Below are 15,331 nucleotides of genomic sequence, written 5' to 3'. Positions count from 1 at the left end.
ATTATGTATAAATATGTTTTGCCAGAGTTTGATTAAAGCTTTTGTTACTTTTGACGGGTGCCATCGGTAACCAAATCCTATCCCTAAAAGTCTTATTTAATTGTAAATGAATACGGTTTTATTTCTGAAACATTAATTGAAATTGTATATAATGTTTAAGAGATGTTATTGTGTGAATTGGATTAGAGATGGTTTTCAACATACAAAAGGTTTTTGTTAGATTGAAATTATTTGCCCTGAAGAGCAGGAAAGAAGAATATTCGTATCCTAATAAATCTTAATGAGGTTTAATGTCTAATTAATTTAAGCCTTTATTTTACAATGCTATTGATTTGTTAAACATGCGTTATAAATACATAATTTAGGTTATACATTTCCAGGGATTCATTGTGTCTTCACTACCAATATAAATAAAATAAAACCCTTTTTAACAACCATATCTCTTTTTAAATTGTTTGGACAAATACATTTTAATTATTGTGAGATGAAAATCATTGCCATCTAAACCTGGATGTTGATTCTAAACTATAACGAAGCAACTAATTCGACAACTTGATAAATGAGATGCTTTGAAATGTCTGCCTTAATAATCAAATGACCACTTATGTTGTATTCTTTAGACAAAATCTAACACCTATTTATGATTACAATTACATATTACTTAACATATTGATCTCAATGAAATTAGCATTAAATGAGGGTGTTATTGGTGATCATTTGACAGTATTTTATAATTCACTTTATTTCTCAGTAGATTCATTAGGGTGTTATTTGTGATACTTGGATGGTATTTTATAAATTAAATTAATTTTGAAGTATATATATGAAGGTGTTATTGATCTGTATTTTATAATTCATTTTAATTTATCAGTAGATTCATTAGGGATTTTATTGATAGTGATTTAACAGTATTTTATAATTCACTTTAATTTATTAGTCGATTCATTAGGGTGTTATTGCTGATAATGGGGCAATCTTTTATCGTTCATTTTCACTTATAAGCAGATACTATATTTATTAGGATGTAATTGCTAATTGAACAATGCTTAACAATTTCCTTTAATTTATAAGTAGATATATTAGGGTGTCATTGGTGAATATTGGTCAGTATTTTATCATTCCATTGGCGGAAATTCAACAGATTTCCTCCTTTAATATACATATATGTATAATAGCAAACAAAGATACCCATTTCTCAGCTCATAACCACAAACAGGAAAAAAAGAAATCAATTTTCCAGTGTTTATCCATGAGAGGCCTTTGTTTCTGACAAATAATGGAAAAATGAGGCGTGAGTTTGGGGGTGGGGCCCGTGTTCCAAGCTCCTTACCAAATATGGCCACCAGACCCAGTACTGTACCGAGCGGACGGGAAATCTGAGAGACAAGGGAGGCCGCCAAATAAGTTGGGGTTGGGGGGGACGGGGAGACGGGGTGGGGACGCTGAATCCGATTGGACGATGCTGGAGGAAGAATTTCAAACTGTGAGCCAATCAGGGAGGGTTCCTCTGCGGATGGTGCTTGTTTAATTCCAGCCTCATGTCCCTGTGTGTGTGTGTGTGTGTGTGTGTGTGTGTGTGTGTGTGTGTGTGTGTGTGTGTGTGTGTGCGTGCGTGTTTGTGCGTGCGCACGCGCGTGTGTGTGTGTGTGTGCTTGTGTGCGTGCGTGTGTGTGTGTGTGTGTGTTGAACCAGTGGCTGTCTGAGGGGAAGGAATGTGCACGGTTTTTACAGCCGAACCGCCGTGCACTACTGTGTCTGGACCGGCCATACCTAGCAACCCGCAGGGCGCTGTGCCGTGGACAGAGGCAGTCAAAGCCAATCAGCGTCCCGGAGCGTCCCCCCCCCCCATCTATCCCATGACATCATCACACTCATATTTCTCCCCATTAATTCATCTGCATTCAAGCTTTTTTTTTTTTTTTCTTTTTGCCTTCGACGACCCAGTGTGAACGGAGTGTGTCCCAGAAAGGGGGTGGTGGTTAAAGGGGCGTGACGCGGTGATTTACTGGCGTTGGCCTCGGCGGCAGGACTCTCCCCGGAGCGGTGGAAGCGTGGATCTGCGATGGCGGAGGTTCAGACATCCAGACTCTGTTGTTTGGCGGCTTATGGAAAATCACCATCTCCGCCAGGCACCTCGCCAGGCCCGCCTGCCACCTCCACCCTCCTCCAGCCCTCGCCCCCATCCTCACGAGCCAGCAGCCTCCATGGCTGGGCTCAGCAGCAATTACATTCGGGGAGATCTTGTCAAGGGTGCAGCGTCATTACGGGGGAAATTTTTTTTATTTTTTTTTTTTAAATGGAAGCACAGTCACAGTTAGAGGCTTTACTCAGCACTCTAACCCCGCATGGCGCCATCTAAACACCACACCCTTTTTTTTTTTATAAAACTACTTTACACTTACTGTGGATACCACAGAATGTCCTGCTCGAATAGACACAAGGCAGGATGACCGGAATCATTCGAATAAGCATTTTTTTTTTTTTCCTGTGTTCTGACATTGGAAATTTGGAAAGTGTGCCTGAGACATTGAGACAATACATCTCATCTTGGAATGTTTGTCTCTGAGCTTTTGCTTGGAGATCTATTGATCAGATGGAGGTCCGCTGTATGGAAATTAAATAGCGTCCTGTTTCCTGTTGGTGGAATAACAGTGAATAATGCCGATAAATGATCCGGGGTAATGGTTTTACGATGGAATTATCCCACAACAATAACAAAAACAGGACTGGACTACTAACAGGAATACAAATTAAAAAAAAACCCTGCTCATCTGACATTTAGTCTGTCAGCACTGGAGCGCATCTTGTATTTATAGCTGGGAATATTTTGGACGTGATGCGACTGAGCACGCTTGATATTAAACATATTTGAAATGCCGGTTGTAGCTGTTCGCGGCAGATTAAGAACCGGTAGAAATGGGGAAGAAGCGGGATCGTTTGTCGATCTGTCAACCGCCATTAGTGGCCAAATTGGAGAAACAAGGGCCCGCCTTTGGGTGTGACTTCGACCTTTTGGTTATGTTCCCCATTCTGTTGCTAATTAACTGTGAAACGTTGTTTCGGGGACTTCTTCTTGTTTTTTTTGTTTTATTTAAATAAAAAAAAACGGACTTCCCCTGAGAGAGACAGAGCGAAAGAGAGAGAGAGAGAGAGAGAGAGAGAGAGAGAGAGGGAGAGACAGCGAGAACCCCATGGCAGCCAAACGGTTTGTTTTTGGTAGCTTTTTGAAGTGCCGACGAGGGACGGGGCTTCAAACAGAGACGACAATGCGATCTGCAGCGAGTGGAAAATCCAAGTGTCACACAAGGAAAAATCTACGCACAGCCTATAGACAACTCAACACCCACTCACATTCTTTCTCTCTCTCTCTCTCTCTCTCTCTCTCTCTCTCTCTCTCTCGTTTTTTTTCTCAATGAAAGTCTTTCACATAGAGGACACACACACACACACACACACACACACACACACACACACACACACACACACACTTGCGCACGCGTGCACACACACATTTCTCCGGAATGGCAGTTGCTCGTCTGTCACACACACACACGCACGCACGCGCACACACACGCACTTGCGCTCGTGCACGTGAAGAGGAGGCTAAAGTTTATCTCATTAACTCCTCACAAGACCTTGCCCTCGCTCGCTGACACAGGAAGTGGAGCAATTACGACTCTCCCCCTCCCTGACGCAACCGTCGCGCCGGTCCCTTTTCTCGAGAGGAATTCAAATCCACACACACACGCACGCACGCACGCACACACACACACACACACACACACACACACACACACACACACATATATATATATACACACACACACACACGCACACGCGCACACACACATGCAAAACGCACCCCTGAGTCCACGTTGACAAATTCTTTAACAAGCTGCGGTTAAAGGGAAGCTGGTTTAACTCTGACTCACCCCCCTCATCCCCCCCCCCCCACACCTCCCCCCTTCCTTCAAACAGTTTACTGGAAATAAAGGGGGAGGAGGAGGAGGGAGGAAGAGGGAGGAAGGAGGGGGGTGGGGCGGGGGGGGGGGGGACTTTCAGAGAAGTCATGTGACGGGGTTGGGCAAACCACAGCACAGAGAAGCTTTGAGTGCAGTAGGCCGCGGGGGTGGTGGTGGTGGTGTCGGGCCGGCACACGCCCAGCGCAGATGGCTCTGATTTGGGTTACAGGAGATACGATCCTGGGAGTTGGCAATCAGGAATTCACAGCCTGTTAACCCCTTCCGCGCTAGATCGGAAGGAGTAATAATACCCCCCCCCAACCCCCCCGCCCGATAGGAAATGACTTCATTATCATGTTACAAGTGTTCACGGTTCTGTTCCAGACAGGACCTCCGAAATGATCCACTTGGACAGTGAGGGCCCCGACACCAAACGGAAAAATTTTTTTTAAATAAATAAATAAGAAAATAAACGGGAGATGACGTAAATGACATCAGTGTCTAGAGCCGTTAGAAAAGGCATGACTTCACTGCTTTTTTTTTCCTTGAATAGGCTTGAATGAAAAAGAAAAAAGAAAAGGAGGAAGAAGAAGAAGAAGAAGAAGAAGAAGAAGAAGAAGAAGAAAAAAAAACGGTCAGCATCACGTGCGCTCGCGGCAGGAAGCCGACGTGCGCACGCGGAGGACAGAGGAATACCAGCGGGGTTGAGTCAAGCCCGCTGGCACCCGCGGCACGACTCCCGTGACTCGAGTGGAAAGAGCGAGCGAGTCCAGCGGAGACGGATTAACACGCCGGCTCTCAGCTGCCGATCGCAAGCAACGGCAAAAAATGTAACCACTTCCTGTCCAAAACTTCTCCCCCCGCCCGCCCGTCCGCCGCCCCCCCTGGGTTCCATTTTGGTTCCTCACATTCTACGACTCCTGTGATCTGTCCTCTTTGTGTATTGTTTTCGATAAAGACATCCATGCGTCGGTCTCCAGGTTCCCCCACTGGCGGGAGGGATGGAGGCTGGAGGGATGGAGGCTGGAGGGATGGAGGCTGTAGAGGTGGAGGCTGGAGGGATGGAGGCTGGCGGGATGGAGGCTGGAGGGGTGGAGGCTGTAGAGGTGGAGGCTGGAGAGGCTGATGAAACAAGCACCGCCCGGGATGTGGAGAGAAGCCCCCCCCCCCACACACACACACACACACACACACACAATGCGAGCGGAACAAAGCACCGAAACCGCCACACATCCGCACGATAGTAAAACAAATACCGACGGGAGGATAAAGTGCTTCCGTATGCAGAGCTTCTTACTGGTGCAACCTGCCGCCAGATGCTTTCTAAACACACACACACACAAACACACACATACATACACACTACTCAAACTGCACACACACACAAACACACACATACATACACACTACTTAAACTGCACACACACACAAACACACACACACACGCAGATTAAGTACGGCTGCCACAGCCGATATCATCAGAGAGAAGAAAAAGAAAGATCACAGATGGATGAAACAGATAAGAGAGGACATAAAGATAAAAAAGATAGTATGAAGGGAGCATGAACTATATATATGAATAGATATATATATATAGAGAGAGAGAGAGAGATGGAGAGAGAGGCGGCAGAGGTGTCATTCAAACGCTCTTCCGTCTTTTCAGGCTGATGTGAGACCAAGCAGGCGACGCTCCTTCGACGAATTAACAAGGACTTCACTTCAAAACTGAATAAGTGAGAAAAATTCAGGAACCAAGACCAAAGATGGGTAGATTATCCGTTCATTTCTCTCTCCCCATCTCTGTCTCTGTCTCGCGCTCTCTCTCTCGCAGGCTGGACGCCCGTCCCTCGCTCGGTCTCGCTCGCCCACTCGCTCTGCAGTTTTTCGTGGGGTCCAGATGAGGCGTTGGGTTTTATCAGCGCTGCAGCTCCGGTGATGTCACGTCCGAGCCGCGACACGCGTGGCCGCTGCCAGCTTTACCGCTGCACCGGCCATCGTGGGATTTCGCGTTAAATCATCTCTTGCTTTACGATCTTGGGAATTCATTTTTTTAGCAAAGAAAAAAGAAAAAAAAAAGCTTTTCCGTCGTTACATGACTGCACCAACAGCAGGAAGATAATACGGTAGCCTCCTTACAATGCACAAAATATATTTAAAATAAATAATGAAATACGTAAAAACCAAGCTGCTCAATCCAACAGATTTCTAAACACAAATATGGAAATATAGATATGCATAATCCGTTGAACCATTCCCTTTATTCTTTATCTCAAAGCCATATTAAGTAACTTTATTGATACTGATATCGATTGATGAAGAGGTTCATCCGAAAGAGCGAAGTGCTATTCCTTTATTTGAATATACAGATACATGCATTCCACAAACACTTCTACAGTGTAGTACTACTCCTCCTCCCCAGGGTTCCTCCCGCGCTCTGGCTCGATGCTGCTCGTCGCTGATTTTGAAGCACCTTTGAAATTAACGGGACGTCGGCGACAGCTCACAGCACGTCGCTCACCCGACGAACCTGTGCAGACTTAATGAGCGGCGGCGGACTTAATGAGCCCACAGGGAGGACGCACCGATGCGGCTTTTCGTCGCCAGTGTCAAATATTATGTGGCCGGCGGCCAGATTGGGGCAAAGTCGGGGAGTCTGAACAGGGCATTGTTCACTCTCTCACTCACTCACTGGCAAACACACATACAGATCTTTCTTAGTTTGTAGTATACTGTCCACTTAAGACATACTGCGCGCGCGCGCGCGTGTGTGTGTGTGTGTGTGTGCGTGCGTGTGGGCGTGCGCGTGTGTGTCACCTGGGCAGACGAGTCCCGCTCTAGCATCTCCTCAAACTCCTGGTAGTCTTCGTTATCTGGATCGGCACCAGAAAGCCGGGCCGCTCGGGCCATGAAGTACGGAGGCAACTCCCCGATGGCCGTACCTGCTCCCTGCTCGAGAGAGAGAGAGAGAGAGAGAGAGAGAGAGAGAGAGAGAGAGAGGGAGAGAGAGCGCGAGAGAGAGAGAGAGAGAGAGCCTACGGTCACTTAAAGATGAGGTGGACTTCTAATTTTCGCAAAGAAGTTTGTCTCTATGCATTGTCCAGGGTGTCGGCCGCTATCAACGAGTCCAATTTAATACTTAAAGGTTTAGACCAGGTTTTTTTTTGAGGGAATCTGAGACAGAGTTCGGTCTCAAGTATGAAGGTAGGTATCAGGTTCAGCAGCCGGCGGGCTTCCAGTTTTAGAACGCCAGGAATGTGGACTGATGCAGAAACACTTGACTCACCTTCACAAAGTGAGATATAATATGATTGTGGCAGTTCCGCCTGCCCCACGCCATCCGAGTGGCAGTTTCGGGGCCCTCCGACACAGAGACTCAGGCGGAGATGTAGCGAACACACCGGTTTATTTCAGAGCGTGGAACGACGTAACAAGCCGGGAGCATATGGACACATGTCATGATAGAGGCTCTCCGTGTGTGTGTGTGTGTGTGTGTGTGTTGGGATGGGGGATTTACCGGTTGCTCATTGACTGCTCTGACGAGCAACAGGCGTACAGCCACCTCTGATCCCGGGCCCAATTACCTAGACCCCAGACAGGTGTGGCTGCTTGAACCACACCACAACGACCAAATCAGATAAAAATGTTTATGTCTAAATGGAGACTTCAGTTCAAATTCAGACACCCCGCTGACTTACATGGAGAACGGGAGGTGCTTCAATCTGTTCCGCAAACCGCAGGGGCTCACTTTGTAGACACGGTTCTCAGAGGCTGTGCGAGGGGTTAAATAAGGCCACGACATGCGCACCCAGCGTCAAAAGGAGCTTTGGCACGGCTTGGGGTGTGAGTTTGTATGATCAGTGGGAGCTTATAGAGCTTATTGTGCATAATCACCGGATGTCATGACATTTCACTGCATATATGTATGAACATATGGATACGTATGTGACAGACCTCTTGAACTTGAACTCGAACTTGGAGCTTAGCGCTAAAGCAAAGCGGAAAAGATTTGAGAGAAAGAAAATGGCACTGATTAGAAAACCCCCGAAATACATTAAAACAACAACGGCAACAACAAAGCCCAAAAGTCAGAGTTAAGTGCATCCCGAGTTACTTAACCGAAAAAAATCAGAAATCAAATCACAACAGCTGCGTGTTCAAATCTGTCGGATTCATCGCGTTTTGACAAAACCAACAAGCCCACGTGGGGCCGAAAGCGAAGGAGGGATATCGATGTCCAAAACCCTGAAGGAGTTTGGCGCTTGGGCCTGGACCCTGCTTGATTTAAATTGTGTGTGTGTGTGGTGTGTGTGTGTGTGTGTGTGTGTGTGTGTGTGTGTGTGTGTGTGTGTGTGTGTGTGTGTGTGTGTGTGTGTGTGTGTGTGTGTGTGTGTGTGTGGGGGGTAAACGGGAGGAACGCGCGAGTGATTTATGGGGAGAGTAAATGCTACAGCGATCGGTCGGTTCAGCGGGTTCGTACCTCCACTGAAGCACGAGATAGGGAGGAAGAGGGGGAGTCGGGTGGGGGCGGGGGGTGGGGGTAACATGAGGGCTACAGACTTAATTAGCACAAATGAAAACGAACAGCCAAGAAACAGCGTGTTTCGGGCTTGCAGCTCATTAGGGTAATGTTTACAAAGGCAAGTAAAAGATTAAGATAACAGCAGATATAAACCCAGCCTTTGGGTCTTTGAAGGGGGGGGTGGGGCGGTGGTGGGGGGGGGGGGGGGCGGTGGTGGCGGGGTGGGCATCACAGATCACAGCTAGTGCGGAGGGACGAAAAATACAAAACAACAAATACGACGCAGAACAATAAAAAAAAATCTCCTCCAGAGCGATGCGACCGGCTAATTGCTGCCGAGCGACGGTTGCGCGGCTGGGTGGTTGTGCCCGCAAGATGATTAGCAGGTAGTTAGTTGCCATGGCACTGATAACAAGCGGCCAAACAAGCGTTGAGTGGAGGCGGAGTTATCCCAAAAGTTGGCAGGCTCACTTTTATCTGGACTCCTTGTTCCCTGTTCGCACTGCAGCCTTTGATGTAATCTGCCAGTTTTCTCATAATGCAGACGGGCCTTAATCTCCGAGGCCAGCTGCTCCATTCAGCAGCCTCCGTCAGAGTGTGTGTGTATGTGTGTGTGCCCGCGTGTGTGTGTGTGTGTGTGTGTTTGTGTGTGCGTGTGGGCGTGTGGGCGTGTGTGAGTGTGTGCATGCGTGGGCAGTAAAATTTGTCCACCTGCACGCTGGCTTTTATTTTAAAGTGGACAGGGTAGATCAAAGAGCGAACACTAGAAGAGAATAAAGAAAAGCAGTGTGTGTGTGTGTGTGTGTGTGTGTGTGTGTGTGTGTGTGTGTGTGTGTGTGTGTGTGTGTGTAGCGATGGGGAGCTCTCATCACCATGTACAAACTTCATACGCGAAATCGCCCACATGGTGTTCACGACAAGACGTCCCCCCGAAGGAGGGCGAATGTGACATGCCCGCTGTACAGCATTCACGCCGACGGCGACACAATTTCGTAAATACATGATATACCCATGGTCCCCCAAATGATTAAAGCCACAAAAGAGGAAGGTACATCCAATTCTGAGAAGAAGGAGGGAACACTGGGTAGAAGAGCTGAAAACTGGAGCACAGTCCGCGCTCGGGCAGACTTCAGGACGTCTGTTGTGGTGGGACTTTTGAAACACAAACAGAAACAAATTGGACGTTCCGCCAAGCCGAGCGTCGACTGGTCAGATACGTTTATCGGAGATGCCCGGAAGAGTAAACAGTGCACGGTGCACTGAAAGCCTCCGGCAGGTCAAGTCACGAGCTCCAGGGCACTGTTTTTTTTCTCTTCTACAATAAAAAAAAAACCAATACTCCCACCGCGACACCGCTTTCCTGTTCACCACTAAAAAATGTCAGCGACATGTAGAACCGTGCTTATTACCATGACTCACGAGTGACGCAAGACTCGCAAAGGATTAGTTCATAGCACATAACACTTCTTTTGTGACGCGGGAGTCGGGAGCCACGCCGACGAGAAAAGAGCGAATCAGCGACTCGCAAACTGAAAAAAGGGTGAACCCTGGGCGAAACCGACCGAATCAGGCGAACGGATTGCCGGGGGAAAACCCAACGACCCGTTTCAACCGGGTGACTCGTCAAGGAGCGAATCCCGGGGAAGGATTCAAACCTTCCGGCCACGACGGACGGTCGTCACTTCCGGGGCGAGGCTCTGGCCGCCCGCCCTGTCTGGAGCCGGCGAGCGAGTGGAGCCCGGCAAGTTTGACCTTGCGACACAAAAGCTCATTTTCCACACGAGGGGCACAGGGGTTGAAAAACGCGGCTCTCAAGGGCCTCGTTTCGAGGGGCCCCGCTCGGCATCCGTTAGGATCCTGCGCCAAGGAAGCATCTGCACACCTGGGGTGTCGAACCACTCGGCAGGTGTGCAGCGGAGAAAACAAAAAAAAAGGAGATACTTCTTCCTTATTCACGCGTGTCCTCAGGTGGGTTTGCTCCGGGTGCTCCGGTTTCCTCCCACCCTTAAAAAACAAAACACTCCCGCTGGTGCCCTTGAGCAACGCACCGGCTCTGGAACTGGAGTGTTTGGGAGACAAATTATTTTGTTCTCGCACTGGATCGTAGCGGTTTTTAAGTTCTCCTTTCTCAGAGTGCGGCCGGGAGGGGGGGGGGGGCCTCGTCCGCTTTTCTCAGTACCGCAGCGTATCGGACGGAAAGTCAGAAACAGAAACGGTGGCAAAATGAGCGAGAAAGAGGAAGCGGAGAACAGAGAAAAAAGGCAAAGAGGGCGACGACACTCTACCGTCACAAGCTGGAAGGGCGTGCGTATCGTTTATTTGGTATTCTAATTGAACCTTTTTTGAAAAGGGGGAAGGTTGACTGAGCTCATTTCTTGGTATCTTAAGTATTTTATCATATCTATCACGGTATTTTCGTCCTCGTATTTGATTGTTTTTTTTGTTTTTTGTTTTTTGTCTATCCCGGTATTTTAAATGTTGTCCTTGCAGCATTCGGTCTATACCCTGTGATTCTTCTCGGTTAGGCTGGTTCCCGAGCAGCATTTATGTGCATCCCTATATGGGATGCCTTGTACCTCTATGTGTGTGTGTGTGTGTGTGTGTGTGTGTATTGTGTTTAGATATATGAACCTATTTAAAACCTATTTCACGCAGAAGATAGGAACTACAATGCTGAGTTAAACGCTTGTCAGTTACTCCGAGGTCAGCGGCATGGTTTGCCGAAGCCCTAAAAGGTCGGAGCGGACGTGACTTGCGTGTCGCTTGTAAAGAATGAAGTGGTGGAGTTAGTGCGCCCGTAGTAAAGCTCCGGGGAGCGGCGACTACAGGAACCGCTCTGTCACTTCCGCTGCGGTCGCGCGTCTGGTTAGAGGTGTGAAACGACCAGCGCTGCATGAGGGGAAATTCGCGGTAAGGCGCCGGGGGCTTTCCAGAAGTCACTGAACTGTCAATGAATAGGGCTTCAACGCACGGCCCCCACGCCGCGGCGGCTGCCCTGTGTTCCGGACTTCACAACTCCCTCGGAGGGAGGGATGGCGGGTTCTCCTGAGGATCGGGGCTTCCTCAGAAAGGGTTCCTGGGTAGAAGGACACACGGGTTTGTTTGTACAGACTCCGACTTGAGAGGGGTTTAATACCTTTCGGGCTGGCTTGACGGATATGGCACGTAAAATATACAAGTATGGGATGAGATAAGATAAGACAAGCAAAGGGACCCACGTTCCGGAACCAGCAGGTTCAAGGACGGCTTCTTCCCCGCTGAACTGTCACCCCGCAGCCATTATATTTATATTTATTCGTTCTATCTTAGCTTTAGGTTTATTTTGTTTCAGGTCATCCCTGATGGGATGACTGGATCATATTGCACATTGCTTCTAATTACTTCTATTTTGGAACTTTAGTCCATTCCATTCTTTGACCTTCTTCAATCTGACATTTTGCATAGTGTATGTTTTGCATATATTGGGGGAGTGGGGTTATTCGGTTTTACATCAAACTTTTTTTATTGTGACTTATTCTTACTATGACTTTATAACTTACAGTACTACTTGAAACGGTTATGGGTAAACAAAAGCAACTCCTCTCCAGTCTATAGGCGTTTTCACACCGCAGGAACTTTTTCATACTTCGAAGAACTTTCGGAGGAACCCTCCCTTTTTTGTTTTTGCGTCCGCACTGCAGGAACTACGAACGATCATAGTTCTTAGAACGCCGTTCTTGGGGGACTATTTTAGCTCCTACTCCAGCGCAGGGACTAACCGGCACAAGAGGAACCATCAGTGAGTAAGTGCACGGTCCCTCGCCCCCGGCACACTGATGACAGTCCTCCCGGGCGAGTCGCATCGTTCTGGGTGCGGACCAGCCCACGTACACTCAGCGGCAATAAAAAAAAATAAAAAACAACAAAAAATTGCATTTTTATTGTAGATGTATTTATTTCAGTCTATTTTCTGACGTTAATTGAATGACACAAAAAAATCCCGGTGCGGTGCTCCGATGCGAGGCCTTGCATCGCGAAAGTCGGAACGTACTTTTAAATTACGTCTTGGAGATCTAATATGAGTGAAGATTCAGTCACTGGATTGTTTATTTCCCGCCTCATATTAGTTCAGAAACAGATTTTGGCGGACTGATAAGGTAGAATCAGTGAAGGTTTACAGAGTAAATTCAACGTAGCCCGGAAGTGAAGCTCAAGCCCCATCGCCGGTGTGAATACAGCCAGAAAAAAAGCCCTTGAAGGAATGTAGTGCTCGGGGGACCTGCCCAGTTCCTTGTTGTCCCAAATATTGTGAAATATTGTGAAGACGATGAACCTGTTGCATTCAGTTCTGGACGAACTTATCAAAATAAACCAAGTAGGTACAGTTGAACCTCAGCATTTCCATGTACCGTCAATACAATAAATGTGGCTACTTGGATGTAGATTTTAATTTCTTCAATTAAATCTCCCACCAGTATAGACAGTAGACAGTTAACAGATTAAGAGATCATTTTTCGTCTGTATGAGCAAAATACCCAAAAGCATAGTAAGAGCTACCCTTGATTACTTTATTTCTGGTAAACATTTGCGTTTCATTGCCATTTATAGTGTGTATATTTGTTTTACAAAGCCCAAATGAATGACACTGCAGACAATGTTGAATGTCCGTGTACTGGATAGCACACGGACACTCAACATTGAGTACACTGGAGGGAAACAGCACCGCTGCACAGGAAGTGATGCTGTTCAGGTGTTGACAAATCAGGAAGTGAAATGCTGCTACAACAAAACAAAACAAAAGGTCCGTTCAAAGGAAAATGATGAGGTTTTTTTTCTGAAACCCTGAGGAGTCCAAAACTCACATGCTGATTTTGTTTAGAGGATCTTTAGGGGAATTGTCGCGCAACTTCAGGAGAGAACCTTGCGTTTCATGAGCCGAGGGCTTCCAGCTCGAGGGGAAATGTCTGGGAAGTTTTACTAAATCCTCAAAACTGGAGTTTAAAACTTTACTCTCTTAAATGATACGATATTCTTAAGCTGCTTTTCAACCCAAACAAGTATTTTGCAGACGGCAGGTGCAACACTGCCGCACAAGTTATATGCATGTTAAAACACACTAATTGTTTTTCTAAAAGCTCCACTGACATATTTCACATTATAAAAATATGAGAAAAACTTTTTTTTCGTAATTTTATACATTATTCTGGAGGATTCTTTTTAAACTGTTTTATAGTTCTATTAGGTCCTTCACCTCTGAATTGTATGTCCCAAATGAGCCAGAAAACCTTCTTGTCTGGTGCCATCGAGAGCATCCTGTAAGGGTGCATCAGCGCCTGGTATGGGTACCGTTCCACTCAGGGCCGCAAAACCCTGCAGAGAGTGGTACGTTTGGCTGAGTTTACCACCCAGACGACACTCACCCCCCTGCAGGACTACACCAGGCGAGGCAGAACCAGTGCTCAGATGATTATTAAGGATCCCCACCATCCCAACCTTGGACTTTTCCACTGGCTGCGGTCAGATGGATGCCTCCGCAGCCGCAAGACCAGAGCAGAGAGACTCAGAAAGAGCTTCTTCCATAAGGGCAAGCCATAAGGACACTGATCTGTATCATAACATAGAATACTATTGGGTTAATCTAATTGCCGTAAGACTTTTTTTTTTGTTTCACATATATTCCTTGATTTTTTTCAGTTCTCAAATATTGCACCACGTTGCACAGAAACATTGCACAATGTCCATACATATATAAAATATATACTATATATATATATATATATATGTGTGTATATATATTTTTTCATTTAATTTAATTTCCGATCTCATTCCTGTTTATTATTATTATTATTATTATTATTATTATTATTATTATTATAATAATAATAATTATTATTATTTTAATTTGAGATTTTTTATACTTTTTCAATTTGTACTATATCCAGCACAGTCTGGAGGTTGCAAAAAAACCATGCAATATGTATGTGACAAATAAATCTTTTGAATCTTTGATTGGAACTGAAAAGGTGCTGAGGGCGTGCACTGGGGGCCACTCACCCACATGCAGGCCTCCAGGCGGACCTTAGACATGATGGTCCAGAGAGACACGCCACCCTGGAGGGCCCCGGCCCCAGAACCCACAGCCTGGCCTGGCACCGCGGGGGCCCCAGAGAGAAGGCCCTCCGCCTGGGGACAGATGATCTGCTCCGGGTACGGGGGCTCTGGGAAATCCACAGAGCCGCATTCGTAGGCCGCCAAGGTCACAGAGGCAATGTGAGGTCCCTGATGGAGAGAAAGAGAAAGAGAGAGAGAGAGAGAGAGAGAGAGAGAGTGAGAGAGAGAGATGGAAAGGGCGTGGGTGGGAGTCTGTGCACCTGTGGGAAATACTGGTTTTTGAGTCACTGGAATATCCCTCTGTCAAAAGGGGGAGATTGAAATAACAAGAAGACTCATCCAACACACTCCATCATGAGGGACAAAGAAAAAACGTTGGTTTGTTGTTGTCTATATCTTAGATTTATTCTTACCATCAAAGGATAACACTGGTATAATTCAATAATCATCTCATTAAAAAACATAGTTCATCTACTCGTGAGCTGTTCAAGTAAAGACTGTTTTCTTTTATTAAAGTTCCTGTCTACGAGTCATGCTGTTGAGTACTCTTTCCACCAGTCCTTACAACTCTCTGTGTTCTTTGACAGTCTCTTACTCAATTAAGGTCAACCAGGAATCCAAATGGTAAGATAAAATCAATAAAACGAGGTCAAGACAAATATTCATTTTTAAAATAACGTAATCTATAACCGTGGAAAACCCAACATTGTACTTCAAACAGGGCCACCCATGAGGGGAAAAAAGGGAAAAGCCTTCTGGG

At 46.5% G+C, this 15,331-nt stretch overlaps 1 protein-coding gene across 1 annotated transcript in view; it reads right to left on the bottom strand.

Moving 5' to 3' along the window:
• LOC307240294 (vacuole membrane protein 1-like) overlaps nt 1–14,670 on the bottom strand; it is a 40,947-nt gene extending 26,277 nt beyond the window's left edge. Inside the window, exons 1-2 of the mRNA XM_080014033.1 lie at nt 14,515–14,670; nt 6,777–6,908 (exon numbers count right to left, since the gene is read on the bottom strand). Coding sequence (XP_079870159.1) covers nt 6,777–6,908; nt 14,515–14,547 — 165 coding nt within the window. The 5' untranslated portion in view covers nt 14,548–14,670. The remainder of the gene's footprint in view (nt 1–6,776; nt 6,909–14,514) is intronic.
• Between the last annotated feature and the right edge of the window lie 661 nt (nt 14,671–15,331).

Source organism: Zeus faber (genome assembly GCF_960531495.2).
Source record: "Zeus faber genome assembly, chromosome: 14".
Classification (NCBI taxonomy): Eukaryota; Metazoa; Chordata; class Actinopteri; order Zeiformes; family Zeidae; genus Zeus; species Zeus faber.
Note: the sequence above shows the minus strand (reverse complement) of the source record. Positions and strands in the feature narration are given on the sequence as shown.